This window comes from Bombus pascuorum, chromosome 9 (genome assembly GCF_905332965.1).
Source record: "Bombus pascuorum chromosome 9, iyBomPasc1.1, whole genome shotgun sequence".
In the NCBI taxonomy this organism is placed as follows: Eukaryota; Metazoa; Arthropoda; class Insecta; order Hymenoptera; family Apidae; genus Bombus; species Bombus pascuorum.
Genome location: NC_083496.1, coordinates 5,443,761 through 5,458,659, shown reverse-complemented (window position 1 = coordinate 5,458,659; position 14,899 = coordinate 5,443,761). Strand labels below are relative to the sequence as shown.

The 14,899-nt window shown below is 51.8% G+C and overlaps 1 protein-coding gene across 4 annotated transcripts in view; it reads right to left on the bottom strand.

The window, feature by feature from the left end:
• LOC132910594 (protein Wnt-6-like) overlaps positions 1-14,899 on the bottom strand; it is a 54,290-nt gene that overhangs the window by 17,965 nt on the left and 21,426 nt on the right. Inside the window, exons 2-3 of one of the 4 annotated variants that reach the window (XM_060966376.1) lie at positions 2,159-2,302; positions 235-1,622 (exon numbers count right to left, since the gene is read on the bottom strand). In XM_060966376.1, coding sequence (XP_060822359.1) covers positions 235-302 — 68 coding nt within the window. In that variant the 5' untranslated portion in view covers positions 303-1,622; positions 2,159-2,302. Of the gene's footprint in view, positions 1-234; positions 2,087-2,158; positions 2,303-2,374; positions 4,409-14,899 lie in introns of those variants that run through there. The other 3 variants (XM_060966378.1, XM_060966375.1, XM_060966377.1) reach the window with 3 other exon arrangements.

Sequence of the window (14,899 nt, the reverse complement as noted above, 5' to 3'; positions counted from 1 at the left end):
CAATGACGGCCATCTCTCTCTCTCTCTCTCTCTCTCTCCCCCTCTCTCTCCCTCTCTGTTTTTCTCGTTGCTCCTCGCTAGAGTATGATTGCTCAAGACGCGCGACCATGAATCCGCTCGAGACGAAAAATGACACTTCGAGTATGCGAAGGATATCGCGTTTCCGTTAATCGTTAGATTTCTGCGTTAAGGGGAAAAACGGAGGAAGAATCGGTTAATGAAACGAGTACGTACCAGAAAGAGCCGGCGATGGGGGTAACGAGAAGGAGGCAGATCGCCACGAAAACGAGGCGCATCTCCATCCCCTCCGCCCCTCGTTGTAACTTCGACAATTGCCGATTTCTTCCCTCGTCTGCCGCCCGTAGTCCGCTGGATACCGGAAGACGAACGACGTTCTCGACTCGAGAAAGACGAAGGAAAATCGAAATCGCGCCGGTATGGAAATCGATCGTGTCTATGGCACGGCGTAGCGCCACCAGGTTCCTGACCTACGAAACCGGCGAAAAATTGCTCGACTTTACGCGTGACGTATCGGTAGCTCGTAACGGGTTGGATCACACGTGCTCCTTTGAAAAATACTCGACGATCCTTTTCCTCGATCTCGAAGGAGAAATTCTTTATCGAGCACCCGATCTCCTCGACCGTCCACTCTCGACTACTTTCTCGTATCTGGTCTTCGCTTCTGCCAACACTTCACCGAAGCACGATCGTTTTCTTCTTCTTCTTCTTCGGCGTCGTTACAGCCCTCTTCTTCCTCTTCCTCCTCCGTCCGTTCGTCCGCTTCTTTCTTCTCCAGCTTCGAGTATAACGATCAAAGCGAAAGAGCCTCTTTGAAACACTCGAACGGATACAAATATTGACCACGCGAAATCCTCATGATATCTTTCCGGGCCACTGGGAAACCATGAAAAAACAATCAAATTTTCCCGTTTGCTTTGACTCGCCGAACGTAATCTTTTGGAATCGCAAATGGTCCTTATCACGATGGAGAAATTCCCGGAAGAGCAAATCCTTCGCTTCCGGTCTGTTGAACTAGATATCCCCCACCCCTTCCCGTCACTCTGTTTCTTGCTTTTCTTTCGTTTACTTCCTCTCGATCCCGCCGCTGCTCCTACTCCTCCTCCTCCTCCTCCTCCTCCTTCTCCTATCTTTTCCGATCCTTTTCCTCTCGTTCGCTCCCTTTTGCCCGAGATCCGCTCCTCCTCGAAGCTCTTTTCCCTCTTTCTTCTCGACTCGACGAAAACACCAAAGACGAGACGCGGTCAGAATCTAGGAAGGTGCTATTTCCTTCCGGCGGGGACAAAAACGCGTCGCGTTCCTGCCAGAACTACGTCACCACGAACTTTGAGTGTTGCCTTACCCCCACCAGAAATGTACTAAGGAGTAGAGAAGACAGCCCCACCATTCACCTTCATCTGCTTCTTTCTCTTCGTCTTCTTCTTCTTTTAGTTTTGCTTCTTCTACCGCTTCCTTTTCTCCTCCACCACCGTTTTCTCTTTCAGCTTGCCTCGAGACACCACCATTACCACCTTCACTACACCACCAACGTCGACGTCACCATCGCCGCGGTATCCTCGTCGATAGTTTCGTGATCGCGAATGCGCCACCGAGGGGACATCCCTCTGAAAGAGATCGTGCAAACGAGAAAACCCAACGAATTTTGTATTTTCGAAACAATGCGAGCACCGCGTATGCTCGATAGGAAAAGATTAGATCGCAAGACAGTGGGAAAAGCGGAGGGGGAAGCGAGGGAGTCGGGGAAGAGGGTACCGGAGGGTAGGAAGAAGGTCGAAAAGCTCACGTGGTGTAGCACGATCGTGCGGAGGTGGAAAGTGGTCGATGGTAGGGGAGAGGAGAAGAGAATCGTTCGTCCGTGATCGGAGACGAAGCTCCTGGTCGGAGCGAACCGTACGAGACTGTTGCGGACTAGGCAGGTGAGCGCCGCTCGGCGGCAACGAGACGCAACCGAGCCCCTCTTTTCCTCTTTTAACTCTCCTACGAACCTCTCGGCTCCTCTGTGCTTCGCAACCTGCCGCTTCGGCATCCACGGAGGGAGGACCAACTTCCAAGCACAACGCTGCCTTTTGACCCTTCCATTTCGAACGTTCCCGATACGGTTTCGCGAAGATATAACCAAGAACAAAGACTCCGAGCTTACCCTATGCTCGCGTTCCAGCTTTCTACGTAAAGCTTCCTCCTCGTTGCACGATCCTCGTAACGAGCAGCACGATCCGCACGGCCGAGCAAATCCTCCCGAAATCCATTCTCATCGTTCAACCTGTCTCCTCCTTCGCGGACTGACCTACAACAAAGACAGAGACCCAAAGGAATATCGCTGGATTAGTTGGTTTTCTCAAAGGCGGACATCGATTACAATAGCATCTTCGCGATTTTCGTTTTTCCAAGTTTGGGAAAAAATCCGATCAACGGATCGTTCGAAACAGCCCGGCACCAGCTCGTTCTCGGTCGGTCTCCGCTTAATCGTATACTTCCACTTTCAGCGCCACGTCCTTTTCTTTCCTTTAGAGCTCTGCCAGTGGCTGTCTTCTTTCCTCCTGTTGCACGCTGGTCTCTCCTCTCTCATCGGTCATGTCTCGGTGGTACACAGCGAAGACGCATCGAACAGAGCTATCGAAGGCTTAATCTGTCGCCGTGCGACACCGTTTTATCGTCTCATTTCGAACATTCATCGATGCCGATTCTGTTTCGACGTCTTTAAATCGCGTCCAGATTTTTCAGGCGTTAAGTCAAGAGTAATCGACGTCTAGTGGCAAACTGCTGGCCTGCACCAGAGCTCTGTTACACGGGAACGTTCTACCGACGGAAAACTTCATATTTTCCCGAGTAGCTTGAGCGAATATTTCGAAACTGTCGCTTTCGCGTGGCATCGATAGAACTTCTGTATCTTAGATACTAGCCGTACTTTCGTTCCTCCCCTTGCTCTCTTTCCTTTCTCCATCCACTAGTAGCGAGCGCGGAGAACGGTTGACCCAATTGATGGATCGCTCTCTGCGTATCTCCAGCGACGGGTCAACTACTTCGTTGACCGAGCGAATGCGCGAGCGATCGGTCTCGATGTCACGACCATTCTCCGTTAGTTCGCAGAAGCGATGAGAACCGTTTCGTACTCGGTCGAAGGAAAGCCGTTCTCCATGACATAAACCCAAGTGTCGCTCGCGCATAGGTAACTGTAATTATGGAAACCGTAGAAACGTTCGTCATCCCCGATTTTAACGGCGAAGCGGGCGCGTAAAACGACGGGCCAACGAGGAAGTACGGGCGATAACGGCGACAATAGAAAAACGAAAGGCAGAAAAACGGTAAAAGGAGTAGAGAAAGTAAAAGCATCGTGGTAAGTGTGCCGGTAAGAGGAATCGTTTGGCGTTGTTGTATCATGACCACCGAATTCTACCCGAGGAACGAGTAGTTTTGAACGGCATCGGGAGGAGAGCAGGCAGACGGAGCGGTACGAGTGAAAGAACGAACGATTCGATAGAAGAGGAAAGGAAGAGATTACGACGGAAGAGTAGGAACTGGCGAGGTAGAGCAGGAGAAAGAGAAAGAGCGAGCGCGGGGTCAGCGGGGGTCCGTATTACAGCTCATTTAGCAGCGGGGTCCTGTGCCCCTTCGGCGGCCAGAGAGATCCTCTCGGATCAGGCTCGCGTTCGACCTACGGCAAAGATGAGTCCGTTTCATTCCCATAGACCGTCTGCGAGACCTCCTGGCACCTAGATCCTTCTCTCTATCGACTATTGCTTAACTCTACGCTGTCACGTTCCTGTCGTCACCGTTGTAAGCACGGAATCGTGACGAAATTTCCGCCAAGTTCGTGGATAAATCAACGATCGTCGGCCGTTTATCTCGGAGACGAGGTATCAAATAATATCTGGTTGAAGGAAGAATATAAAGGACAGGAGTAAAGACGGGAGAGAAAGAGAGACGGGAGAAATGGAAAGGCCGGAGAAGAGGAGGGAAGAGGAGAACATTACCGAGTTGTGACCAACACAGACACGGAATAGCTAGTAATTTATGGGTGAGACTAATTACCGGGGAATGCCGCTCCTCCGACTCTTCTTTGCTCCTAAGACCGCGTCTCTACCAGACCAGTTTTCAGAGACGAGTGGAGCTTCTCTTAGCCCACCTTCGTCTTCGTTCATCGTCGTTCGTTCTTTCCTTTTTCGCCTTTTTCTCCTTTTTCGACTTTTTCGCCTCCCTTTTCCATCCTCTGACCCGCGCCTGCGTTTAAACGTTAATTTGCGCCGACGCGTCGTCGTAAGAAGACGTCGATTCGACCGACTTTATCGTAATCGATCTTGCTAGCGATTACTTCGCGGAGAGGGTCCTCGCGCGTTCCTTGTAAATTGTTCTTTCGACGATAACGTCCGAGCGGGACCAACGAAACAAGAAAAGAAAAGACGGAGAAAGAGAAGAGAAGAGTATTTTCGAAAAAGAAGAAAAATATCGGGCGAGGGTGTTCCGCGGGATAATGGAGAAGGAAAGAAACAGGCGTGTTCCCACGAGCCATCAGCAGGGAGAAGGGTGTCGGAACAATACCGAGTCCCGTCCTCGGACGTCGTTTCGACATTAGCCTGACCTAACAATTTGGAGCAAGCTCACTGCCCCTGCTACCACGATTCCTCTTCGTTAAATGCCATTATACGTTTCACTTGGACACCCGGTCGTCGCATGAGTCGTGAATTCCTGAGAACCTGCTCGAACCTGGATGGGCAGCAGCGTGCCGGTGGCGGCCACCGGTGCCGCTCGAAACGATAGAGGCGGGCCATAGCGCGCAGCCACGAACAGATTCTTCTATTATGACGAGAACGAATCGAGAGAAAAAAGGACCGCCGCGGTAACCTACGCGCGTGACGAACTCGCTTTGATAGAGCCGTACACGTTGCTCTCTCGATGCGTTCGATTCTTTTCTCGTCCATCCTCGATACGTTCGTGTCGACGATCGACAGTATAAGCATCGCGATCGCGTGCAAATAGAAAAAAAGAAAAGAAAAAAAAAAATAGAAAAGAAAGACATTCCAACGTCTCGAAATCCAGCGAGTATCCTCGAGTTTGAAATCGATTCTAACGAATCGCAAGAAGAAGAAGAAGAAGGAGAAGAAGAAGAAGAAGAAGAAGAAGAAGAGAAGACGAGATAAAGGGAAGAAGGAGAGAAGGAAGGAAGAGCACGGGAGGACCCGCAAACAGTTTTTGTCGCAAACCTCGCAAGGCCGCGTCGCAGACGGTCAAGCGGGACCTCGTGACCGAGTAGTGGACCCGAAAGCCGCGGTTGGGACCGATGACACGGCATCGGTCCCACGACAAAGAAACACCGAGACGAGCTGGATCCGGCTGTTTTTCTGCCTCCTGACGTTTCGCCAATTTATTGCGCCTCTCCCTGTCATCCACGTTCCGACGTATCCTCGAAGAATTTCGCGTTGGTCGATCGGCGCCGGGACGAACCGTTCTCCTTTCGGTGATTTCGTGCGATGCATCGAGCCGCGGTTCGAATAAATCAACGGGGAAATCCCGTGGAAGGATACGGGACGCGATGGGAAGTGGCGTGATTCCACCGGCTTTACGCGAATCGATTCCCAGTCGGAACGATTAGACGCCGATAATTATGGCGAGGGTACGTGACAAACGGTATCGGGGCTCGAAGTTCGTAATTTCCGATATCGGAGCATTATCGAAAGGTCCGGGGCAACTGTCCGCGCGCGCCTATATAGCTTCGAGGTAGGAGATATCGAAACTAATAATTATTCGATTCGCGTTTCATTCCTAATTACCGAAGGCCACCGTGTCGAACGGTTTCGAAAGAACACGTCGGGGCTGCGTCGTTAATACGAAACAGATATCGATCGGCAGCCAGTTCGTACAGGTAATAAGCGCACCGTTGCCGAGATGGAAACCGATTCGAACGATCTCGAATGGGCGTTTACAGCTCGGCGTTTTGCGATCGAAGTGGGTAAACAGATGCCCGAGCAAACGCGCCGTAGCAATTACACGGCACTTACAGACCCGCGTATAGAACTGGCCTCGAGATACTCGAGTAGTTTCTCTCTTCCCTCCTCTTTCTCTCCTCTCTCTCTCTCTTTTCGTCTCTCTAAGTCCCCCACTTTTTGTCGTCCCTCTCTTCGCGGCCGCGTATACCTTCGCGTCCCCCTGTTCTTCCTCACCCCTCGATCTTCTCTCCTTAATCCTTTCTTTTCCTCTCCCTCTGCCATCTCTCCCATCGCCCCTTTCCCCACCTCTAACCCCCTGGTTCCCCCGAGTTTCCACAATGGTAATTACGAGGCAGTCGGCTCGTAAATTTCACGTAGGCTAAACGTACGCACGGGCAGCCGCGAACGCCGCGTGGCCACTTTCTATTTCCCATAGGATCTCTGTCGTGCACGCGGACCGCAGCCATAGAGGAATCGATACGTTCCGATCGAGAACGGCCGGATTCGGCGACGGAGAAGGGAACTCGATCCGACTGACCCGCGCAGGTTAAACGACTCCGCGAGCCCCGTGTTCTCCACTTGTCCCCTGGTTTACCTCTGCTCGTTTCTCTTTTCCCGCTATCGTCGTCGGTACCTCGATTCCGATCTGCTCGAGCTTTCCTCTCGTTCTCGCAACCAACGTCCGCGATAGTACACGATCGATCGCGATCACGACGTCTATCCGCGCGCAATTTTTCGCACGGCGGATCGTCCACGAGCTCGCGACCGATGTTAACTCTAGGATCGAAAGGATCTGACGGCCGCGCGATACGTTGTCCCGGTGCGGGGCACGCGGACGGATAGGCAAACTGAACGTGTTGCGCCGAGCAAAGGCCAGGGGGCGATTGTATTTCGTGGAATCGGCGTGGAGAACCCACGCGAAGGTCGTCGGTTCGACACGAGACATCGACGAAAGAGGGAAGCGATCGTGCTTGTAAATCGCGAGTTTATAGGCCACGGCCTAACAACGAACGTTCCTTATGAAACGCTCGTGTTCCCTGCGATCCGTTGCGTTGTATCTCTCGAATGCCTGTCCGATTTATTGCGTTAAGAACGAGTCTCGGCCGGCGATGAACAGCACGCGGAAGCACGCATCCACAAGAAAAATAAACGAGGAAAGAGAAAGGAACGGAACTGGAGAACCAGAGAACTAGAAACGGAGTATCGCGTCCTTCTGAGAGCAGCAGCCTCGAGATCCACTAAATGTTCGAAACGTGTCTCGAGCGCATCAAAAGCGGACCTGGCCGCAGGCCGGCGTTATAATTTCAGGCAGTTTCAGGGAGGTCCTGGGCCCGAGGGCCAAGCGAGACCAGTTCAATGAAGTCATCAGCTAGTCGGAGCTGGGGTGCTCTGTTATTATACCGTGGTACCGCGCCACCATCCTCGTTTCTTTCTTCCACCCAACCAGTCCTGCCTGAATATCCTTGCCTTATCCGCGGATTTCTCTCCAAGCTGCTCCTCGTACCGAACGAATACTTTTGCCGGGACGAACCGGAGGATCGAAAGGAGGAATGGAAAGAGAGAGATAAAAAGAAGAACATTCGGGCGGCCGATGAAAAATCGAACGTTTCGAATTTTCGGTGGAAAGGAAACGACGACGATAACGTAAACGATAAAGATCCATCGTCGGGTCCAAACGCCGACCAAGTATGCGGAAGTGGCGATTAGAGGACCGTAAAACGATTGAAACCCAAGGGATACGCGAGTAAATAGAAGCAGGTTTCACGACAGGTTTGGAAGCAACGTTAAAACAGAGATAAGCTTCGAAGGGTATATAGGGAAACGAATACTAATCTGATGGCTGGCAATAAGACTGGCGAGGGTTTCCTTTACAATCGGCCCGAGGGCCAATTAGATCTAAAGTTCTTAATCCGTTTATCGGCCGCGCCACGATGCACGAGTCCCTTTCATCGGAACGGATAAAAGAGCTTTCCAGCTTCGGTCTCGGAAGTTGGAATCCGATCCGTGAGGAATGCGCCTGTGTGTACGTACCCTCGGGAATACATTAAGCGTTAATAGACTCGTCTTCGAAACGGAGACTAAATCGTGACGCAACGAGAGGCGCTCGCGCGCGCCTGCTTACGCTGAACAAGGTGCGTTGCGAGAAACGCGAAAGATGCAACGATTAAATGCCGGGGCGAATACGGCGACACCGTATGGTTAATGAAAAAAAAACGCGAGAAGGGGAAAGAAGGAAAGGAGGAGAATGAGGAGGAGGTGAAGGAAGAGGAGGCAAAAGAAAAGAAGGAAGACAAGGGAGATCTCTTACTCGTGGGTAAAGATGGCTTGGCTGTTGATAGAGGGTATAAAGGGAGAGCAGAGGAGGGAAGTAGAGGGGACCTGTTGGACCACGGAGGCCTCAGGCATGGCATTCGTGTGGATATTAGAGCGATTGTCGTGCCTGATTCGGTACGGTCTTGAAATAAGGCCCCCGCGGGCTGACAGCGGCGAGGGCTCCTCGTACAAAACCGGCTAACGGTGCCCACCCTCCGACTGTTCTGCACGAGAGGCCCCACCGTCGACTTCTCTCCAACGCCTTCGAATACCCTAATCTTCCTTCCTCTCGAGCTTCACCAGCCACTCCCGCTTCTCTCTTTTCTTTCCTCGTTCCATCTTTCCATCTATTTTCGGGTTGCCTTGCGTTCCGTCGCGGGACACGCACACTTCGCTCTCGACTCGCCCTCCTAATTCGCGGGAGCAACCGTGTGCTCGCGTTCTCTCGATTCCTTCCAAGTCGAGTGAGCGGTCTGCGAGGCAGAACGATATTCGTCGCCAAGCTCCAGCGAATCGAAGGGAAGGACAAGGATGGAAGAGGCAGCAGCTCCTTCCGCGATTCAAAGTCCTCCCCCGGAGGTCCGGCGGTTGTTTCGTCCTCGTCTCTCCCTCTGACCGTGGTCCGTATCATCCTCGGGGCCGACGTACCGGTCGGCATCGTGTGAAGTCCGGCCGAGCCATTATATCCCCCTTGGCCGCCTTCGAGGTGTATATACCGTCCAGGCATCTTCGGTCACTGCGAGATGCAAGGAGGGAAAAGGGGTACGAGACTGCGGCAGTACCAGCCGGTGGGAGGGAGGAGACGCGATTCGCCTCTCTTTCACCGTCGTCCGCCTTCCCGGCCTTCCTCGCTTCTTCCTCTTTTCCTTCGACGATGCTGAAACACAGAAAGAAACGGCCGAAAGGGAGAGAAAGGGAAGAAGGAGAGAAAAAGCGACGTGGATCGGGATGGAAAGGGATGCAGGGTGATGGACGGGGGCCGGAGGGGAAAGTGCGTGCTGGATCACGGAGTCGAGAGGTGTCGGAACCCGCATTAAGGGGGCGGAACGCCTCGAAGGGGCCCCGAATTATGACGTCACGGACCGCACACGTCGCGATCAGGTGAACCGAATACAAAAATGAATTGTTCGGTACGGAGCGCCGGAATACTGTCTCCCTGTGTCGTCACTAGCCAAATTTCTAACGTGCACTCGCTTCTGGAATTGCCGCTGGTCCACGCGTCGAACGTCGAACGTCGAGGCATCGGGAATCCGCACGCGGAAGAAAGGACGGTCTCTCGCTCGTTGACGAAAGACCACGTCCGAGAATAAGTAGTCGTCAAATTGGTCGGATTCATTCTCACGGGCACAGACATTAAAAGTGAAACGTGCGCTCAGCAGGTCGTGCCATTCTAGCGGACAGAAGAATCATTCGGTCGATTATAAGATAATGCTGGTTCAGCGGATGGAAAAAAAAAGAGTGATCGAGCAAGCGAGGAAGCGAAACAGAGAGAGAGAGAGAGACAGAGAGAGAGAGGATAGAGGGCGGAGAAAAGAAGAGACGGGGAGAGAAAGCTCCACCTTTAGAAACGATCGTTAGATGTTCCGAGGAAGCCGCAACGCTGGTGAAAGAGAAAATAGGCGATACAAGGAGAGGATCCAGGGGAATAACAGAGAGAAACCGGGAGAAAAATAGAAAGGATCCGTGGGGATCGGCTTCATTCATGAAATCCTTTATCTCGCTGGATTTCGACGAAAATTGGTTCCCACAGGACGGGAGACAATGAGAAACATCTTTTACGACTGCATATCCGTAGGTGGTCAACTCATTGTGAGCTTTAAGGTTGCATTACACGCAGCGTTCGAGCGATCTCGCGCGAGAACAGCTTCGTCATAGGTGCTTGCTTTCGTCTCTTTGTTTTTTCTCTTCGAATCTATGATTCGGCTGTTTTGCGACCTCTAGCCGAGAGAAGATTGAGTTATCGAATTCCTCCGTAATCTTTCAGGGAAGAACGTTCCCCCTGAAGGGACGCCCATTCTGCACCTATTAGTCAGCTTTCCGCAGTCACGACGTCATTACCCGCGATAAGTAGAAACTTGGAAACGTACTTTCTTGCTCATCTAGAAGGTGGTAGCGTGGGAAAGGGTCAAACGTCGTGGCCGCAACGAATCGCAAATTGGTCCGATTCGCGGGCAATCGATTTTCCCGCAACATACCCGATGCATGGCGAAATAGAAAATCTGCACACAGCACCGTTCAATTATCGTGACATCGTGGCGTGCGTCGTACGCGTACGGAACAAACGAACGAAACTCGCTTTGATTTAGGTACTCGGCAGCGCTTAACGCGCGCCGTCTCCGTTCCTTCTTTTCCTTTCGCCGTCTCGGGCACCGACAAACGCCATGCCAGTTTGTAAAACTAATCCGTACGTTCGATATCATTCCGTATAGCAGGTATCGTTCGTCATTCGTCGACTTAGGTACGAGATATCGCGCATTAAATCCTCCTGTCCCGGCAGCTGCTGCGAGAGCCAGCGATAAATATAGTTACGAGCTAAAATCGCTCATTAATTATGTACACAAATTCATATATCCGAATCTGCCACCCGTATAAGCGTAACGAAGTCGACTTGGGCGGTGGTGAAAACGTCGCTGGACAGCGAAAGCCAAAGCAAAGTAGAAGAACAAGAGGAAGAGAGACGGAGCAACGACTACCCGCACAAATGAGTATTTATGAGCCCGCCACGGCTCTATATTATGCCTCATTTTGCCGGAGGATCGATTAGCTCTAATCGAGATGTACAAACAAAACGTTAATAAACGTTGCTCGTTTCTCGTCCCTCTTGACTTCTTTCGCGAAAGCCTGTACCAGGCAACAGACGGCGAAAAGAGAGAGAAGGGGAGCTAGAAAGAAATTAACCGGCTCTCGGATCGAGCGTGTGCTCGCGCGTACGTATAGGTATTCCCCGTGTGTGCTCACTGGCCGTCGCAAGCACGTGACACGTGTTTCTCGCACGTGCTGCACGCACGTGTACGTGTACGTGAGTTCGAGAGCGCCTCACGATTAAGTATCGATTAGTCTGCGCGCGAACGTTCGAACGACGCGACTTCCGACCAACCCTTTCATCTAGAATAAACCGCCGCGTGACGAGAAGGCAACAACGTTTTGCAGAGGCGCGATCGAATCCGCGCCACAATTTTCGATAGCTAATGCGCGTAACTCTGACGCGAGGTTCGATAATGGACGGCGAAAGTATACGAAGGAATGCGTTTAACGAGACGCGACGAGAAGAACAGAAAAGAAACGACAACGTTCGCGAAGAAATCGCGCGTGCAGACCGATTCGCGTAAAACCCACGTTATATCGTTGTAATCGATGCAAGTGCAACGAATGGATCGCGATAAATCCTGGAACGAATCCCCTGGGACTCAACGGGTGGTTGGAAGGACGATCGAGAAATCGTGAATCTCGATCGACAGCGAACGGCCTGCGAAGAAACGCGTAAGTCTGGTTGTCCACGTAGATCGGCGGGTGGTCTCGCGTCCGATTCGCTGAAATCGCGAAACAGGAACAACGACTCGTGCTGTTTACGACTCGCGGAGATGAACACGCGTCTCGCGATAAGCAGCCAGCGATCGGCTGTTACAACGTTACGCGTCACTCGGCGAACCGCCGTGGCGTTTCAACGTTGATACTTTGAATAACGGATTAACCGGCAACAGAAATCTGTCGGCGATGAAATCACGGTAGGGCGAGACGACGGACCTACCGCGCGCCACTTTGATACTCCTCTCGATCTTTCGTGGCACTGGCTACGATCCGATCGACTCTCACCGATCGCATCGAACGGCGCTCGGATAATAGAGCCGCATCATCGTATTTAATAATCGTACAATGGTCGACGCGAGCCGATAAGATCGCGATCGTTTCGGTAGACGGGTGAAGGCTCGATAAGCCGTTCGGCCCGTAATAACGCAATTAACACTTCTTTGTTCGATCAATTTTCATCAGCTTGTCTTCGCGGCTGGTCGCGAATCGAAAAAGGTTCACGCAGAGAAAGGGATACCCCCGTCTTCCGACGCGGGTCTCGCGTACCGTGTTCGCGTTCGCGTTCACCTTCCCTTACCCAGTCACTGACGTTCGCCTTTCCCGATCTTCCACGATAGCGGCATAAAAACGCGCATCACCGCGATCTCCGGCCAAACGCTGCATCGTCGCGTCGTCCAGCCAAATATAAAGTATCTATATTATATTAACTAATATATTTCTCTTTGTAATTCTCGGACACTACGAAGTGGTCGATACACCGGCTCGAAGCCGGGGCTCGGGTTGATTACGATCGTTTACGACCGGTAAATCATTCGCCGACTCTCTTTACTTTTTTCTCTTTATTCGCGAAACGTCACGATAGCCCTAATCGTTGAAACCGGTAGTAAAACGATCGTTACTAGTCGCGACAAAGAAACCGCCACCTTCCAGAACAAACGAGCCAATAAACTCGTTTTATCGGTCCCCCTTCCTTCCGTTTTACTCGACGTTCCTTTGAAACCTCTTGCGTACCCCTTCGTTGCGTATTTAACATACCAACTAAATGCAGACAACGCTACAGATACTAAGAGAAACAACGGGATTCAAGGGGAAGAAGTGGGGCGGAGGGAGAGTAGGGTTAAAGGAAAGGAACGCGTTTCTTCGACGATCTCGGTGTGGGTGTCGAGATCCTAATCGGATCTGGCTGCGAGTAGAACATCGACGATTAGGCTTCCTCCTGCTCGATCTTGGGACACGCTTGTATCAACGATTCTCATCGTTCTAATTCAAATTATACACGTATCCCTTTGCCCGTCGCCCTCCTAATTGAAACTTCGATAAAACGACCAGGAAATAATATGATATAATCGACGAAAGAGTAATCTGTAGTCACGAAGCGGTAATCGAAAGACAAGAATCGCCGACTGACTGAATAGGTAGAGAAGGAAGGAAACTGTCCGATCTATAGGATCGAGCCGGAGCTATATACATGTATAGATACATACATACGTAGATATATATGCATGGCAAGATAGCTCCGCATCTACAGGGAGTGTGAGATCCGACAGCTTCGGAGGTGGCAATGAGCCTGGGTCCCGCCTGCCGCCACACCCACGCGCATATATCTTATTTTCCCTCTTTATTTATTCGAATTGCCGTTGGTCGAGGGCCACTCTTCGAATCCCCATGGCTCCTTTGCCATAATAGGCGAGCATGGTGGCCCATCGCCTCTCTGGCCTTCCCTCGATCACTCCGGCTACCATTCCTCATCTGTGGATGCTCCTTATTTTCAGCTACGCCATTTCCTATCCCTCCGACTACCTCCGCTGAAATGCTGGAACCTCGTCCGAGCCACCGCCTTTCTTCGCATACGCTCTCGTTTATCGGCCACTTTGAAAATTCCTTCGCGTTCGTCGATAATCAAGGATCGCTTTGTGCGAAAAACATCCATCCAATGGAACGTAGCTCGTTACGCGCGTCCAGCCCGAGCTACAAACGACGAGAACAATGGGAAACTCGGAAGCGATCTCTTCTCGTCCAGATCCTCTTATCCTCTTAAGTCATTACGCTGGATCGACGTGTATCGGCCTCCGGACGTACCCGGCCACAACGAAGTATTCTGTTCTGTATCGAAAGCGGCATTGTCCGCGAGACGAACCGGTGCAAAAGAAGCAACACCGGGCAACGTTTTGCGAAAGGTTGGAAAACCGAAGCCGATAGTTGCCGTATTTTCTAGTTGCTGCTTGGGTAAAACTTCTTTGAAGTGTCGGGACATTTTACAGATGCGTGCGTCTGGATACGCACGAGAGCACAGGGAACAAACGAGTTCTTTTCGAGTTTTTCAGCGAGATGCGAGCAAGCACAGACTCGTACTGGCGAATAATAAACAGTTGGAACGCCTATGATCCTCGAAAGCAGATTATCCGGGAGCTACTTTTAGCCGGCAAATCGATCATGCCCGAACGCACTTCAACAAGTGGCTTTTAACAGAAACGATAGCCGATCATCCGCGTTCGGTATCTCTTGGTCGATCGTGCGATCGAGCGTTACCATTTTGAAACGGATATCTTTTTGACCGGCGCTGCTGCTCATCCTGCAATAGCTTCGAAATCGCGCCAGCGAAAAATACCGAGAAGATCCTTTCTTCGGGGGCTGGACGATCCTCCCGTCTCTCTTCGACACGCATCGTTTCCGAAGAAAGAAGAACGTCTCTCGATCGACAGCCGTTCAACGACGCGTTTCGTACTCGAATGAATGGGCTGCCCTTTCACGTCGGCCGTTTTACGCGCCTTCGTCCGAGATCGTGATCGCGAAACCCATTCCTACCGGTTCTCGAGTCCACGATCCACTCCGGCGAATGGAGTAGCGCGGGAATCTGGGTCAAACGAGGAGTCGCGATCGAACGAAATCGCTGGTTCCCGGGACGGTGGACGCGTCGCGCCGCTTCGCTCTTCCCGGGAACACCTCTTCGATTCTTTTCCGGTCGGTTCCCCGCATCACTGCGGACGTACCTTTTCATCGTACGGGGTTCCTCCACGATACGCTCCGTACCGAAATAATCGCAAGGAACAAGGCAACGAGCTCGTTAAAAGGATGGGGGCGTGACGACAACGTGCACGCACCTTTCTCTCTTCTTTCTT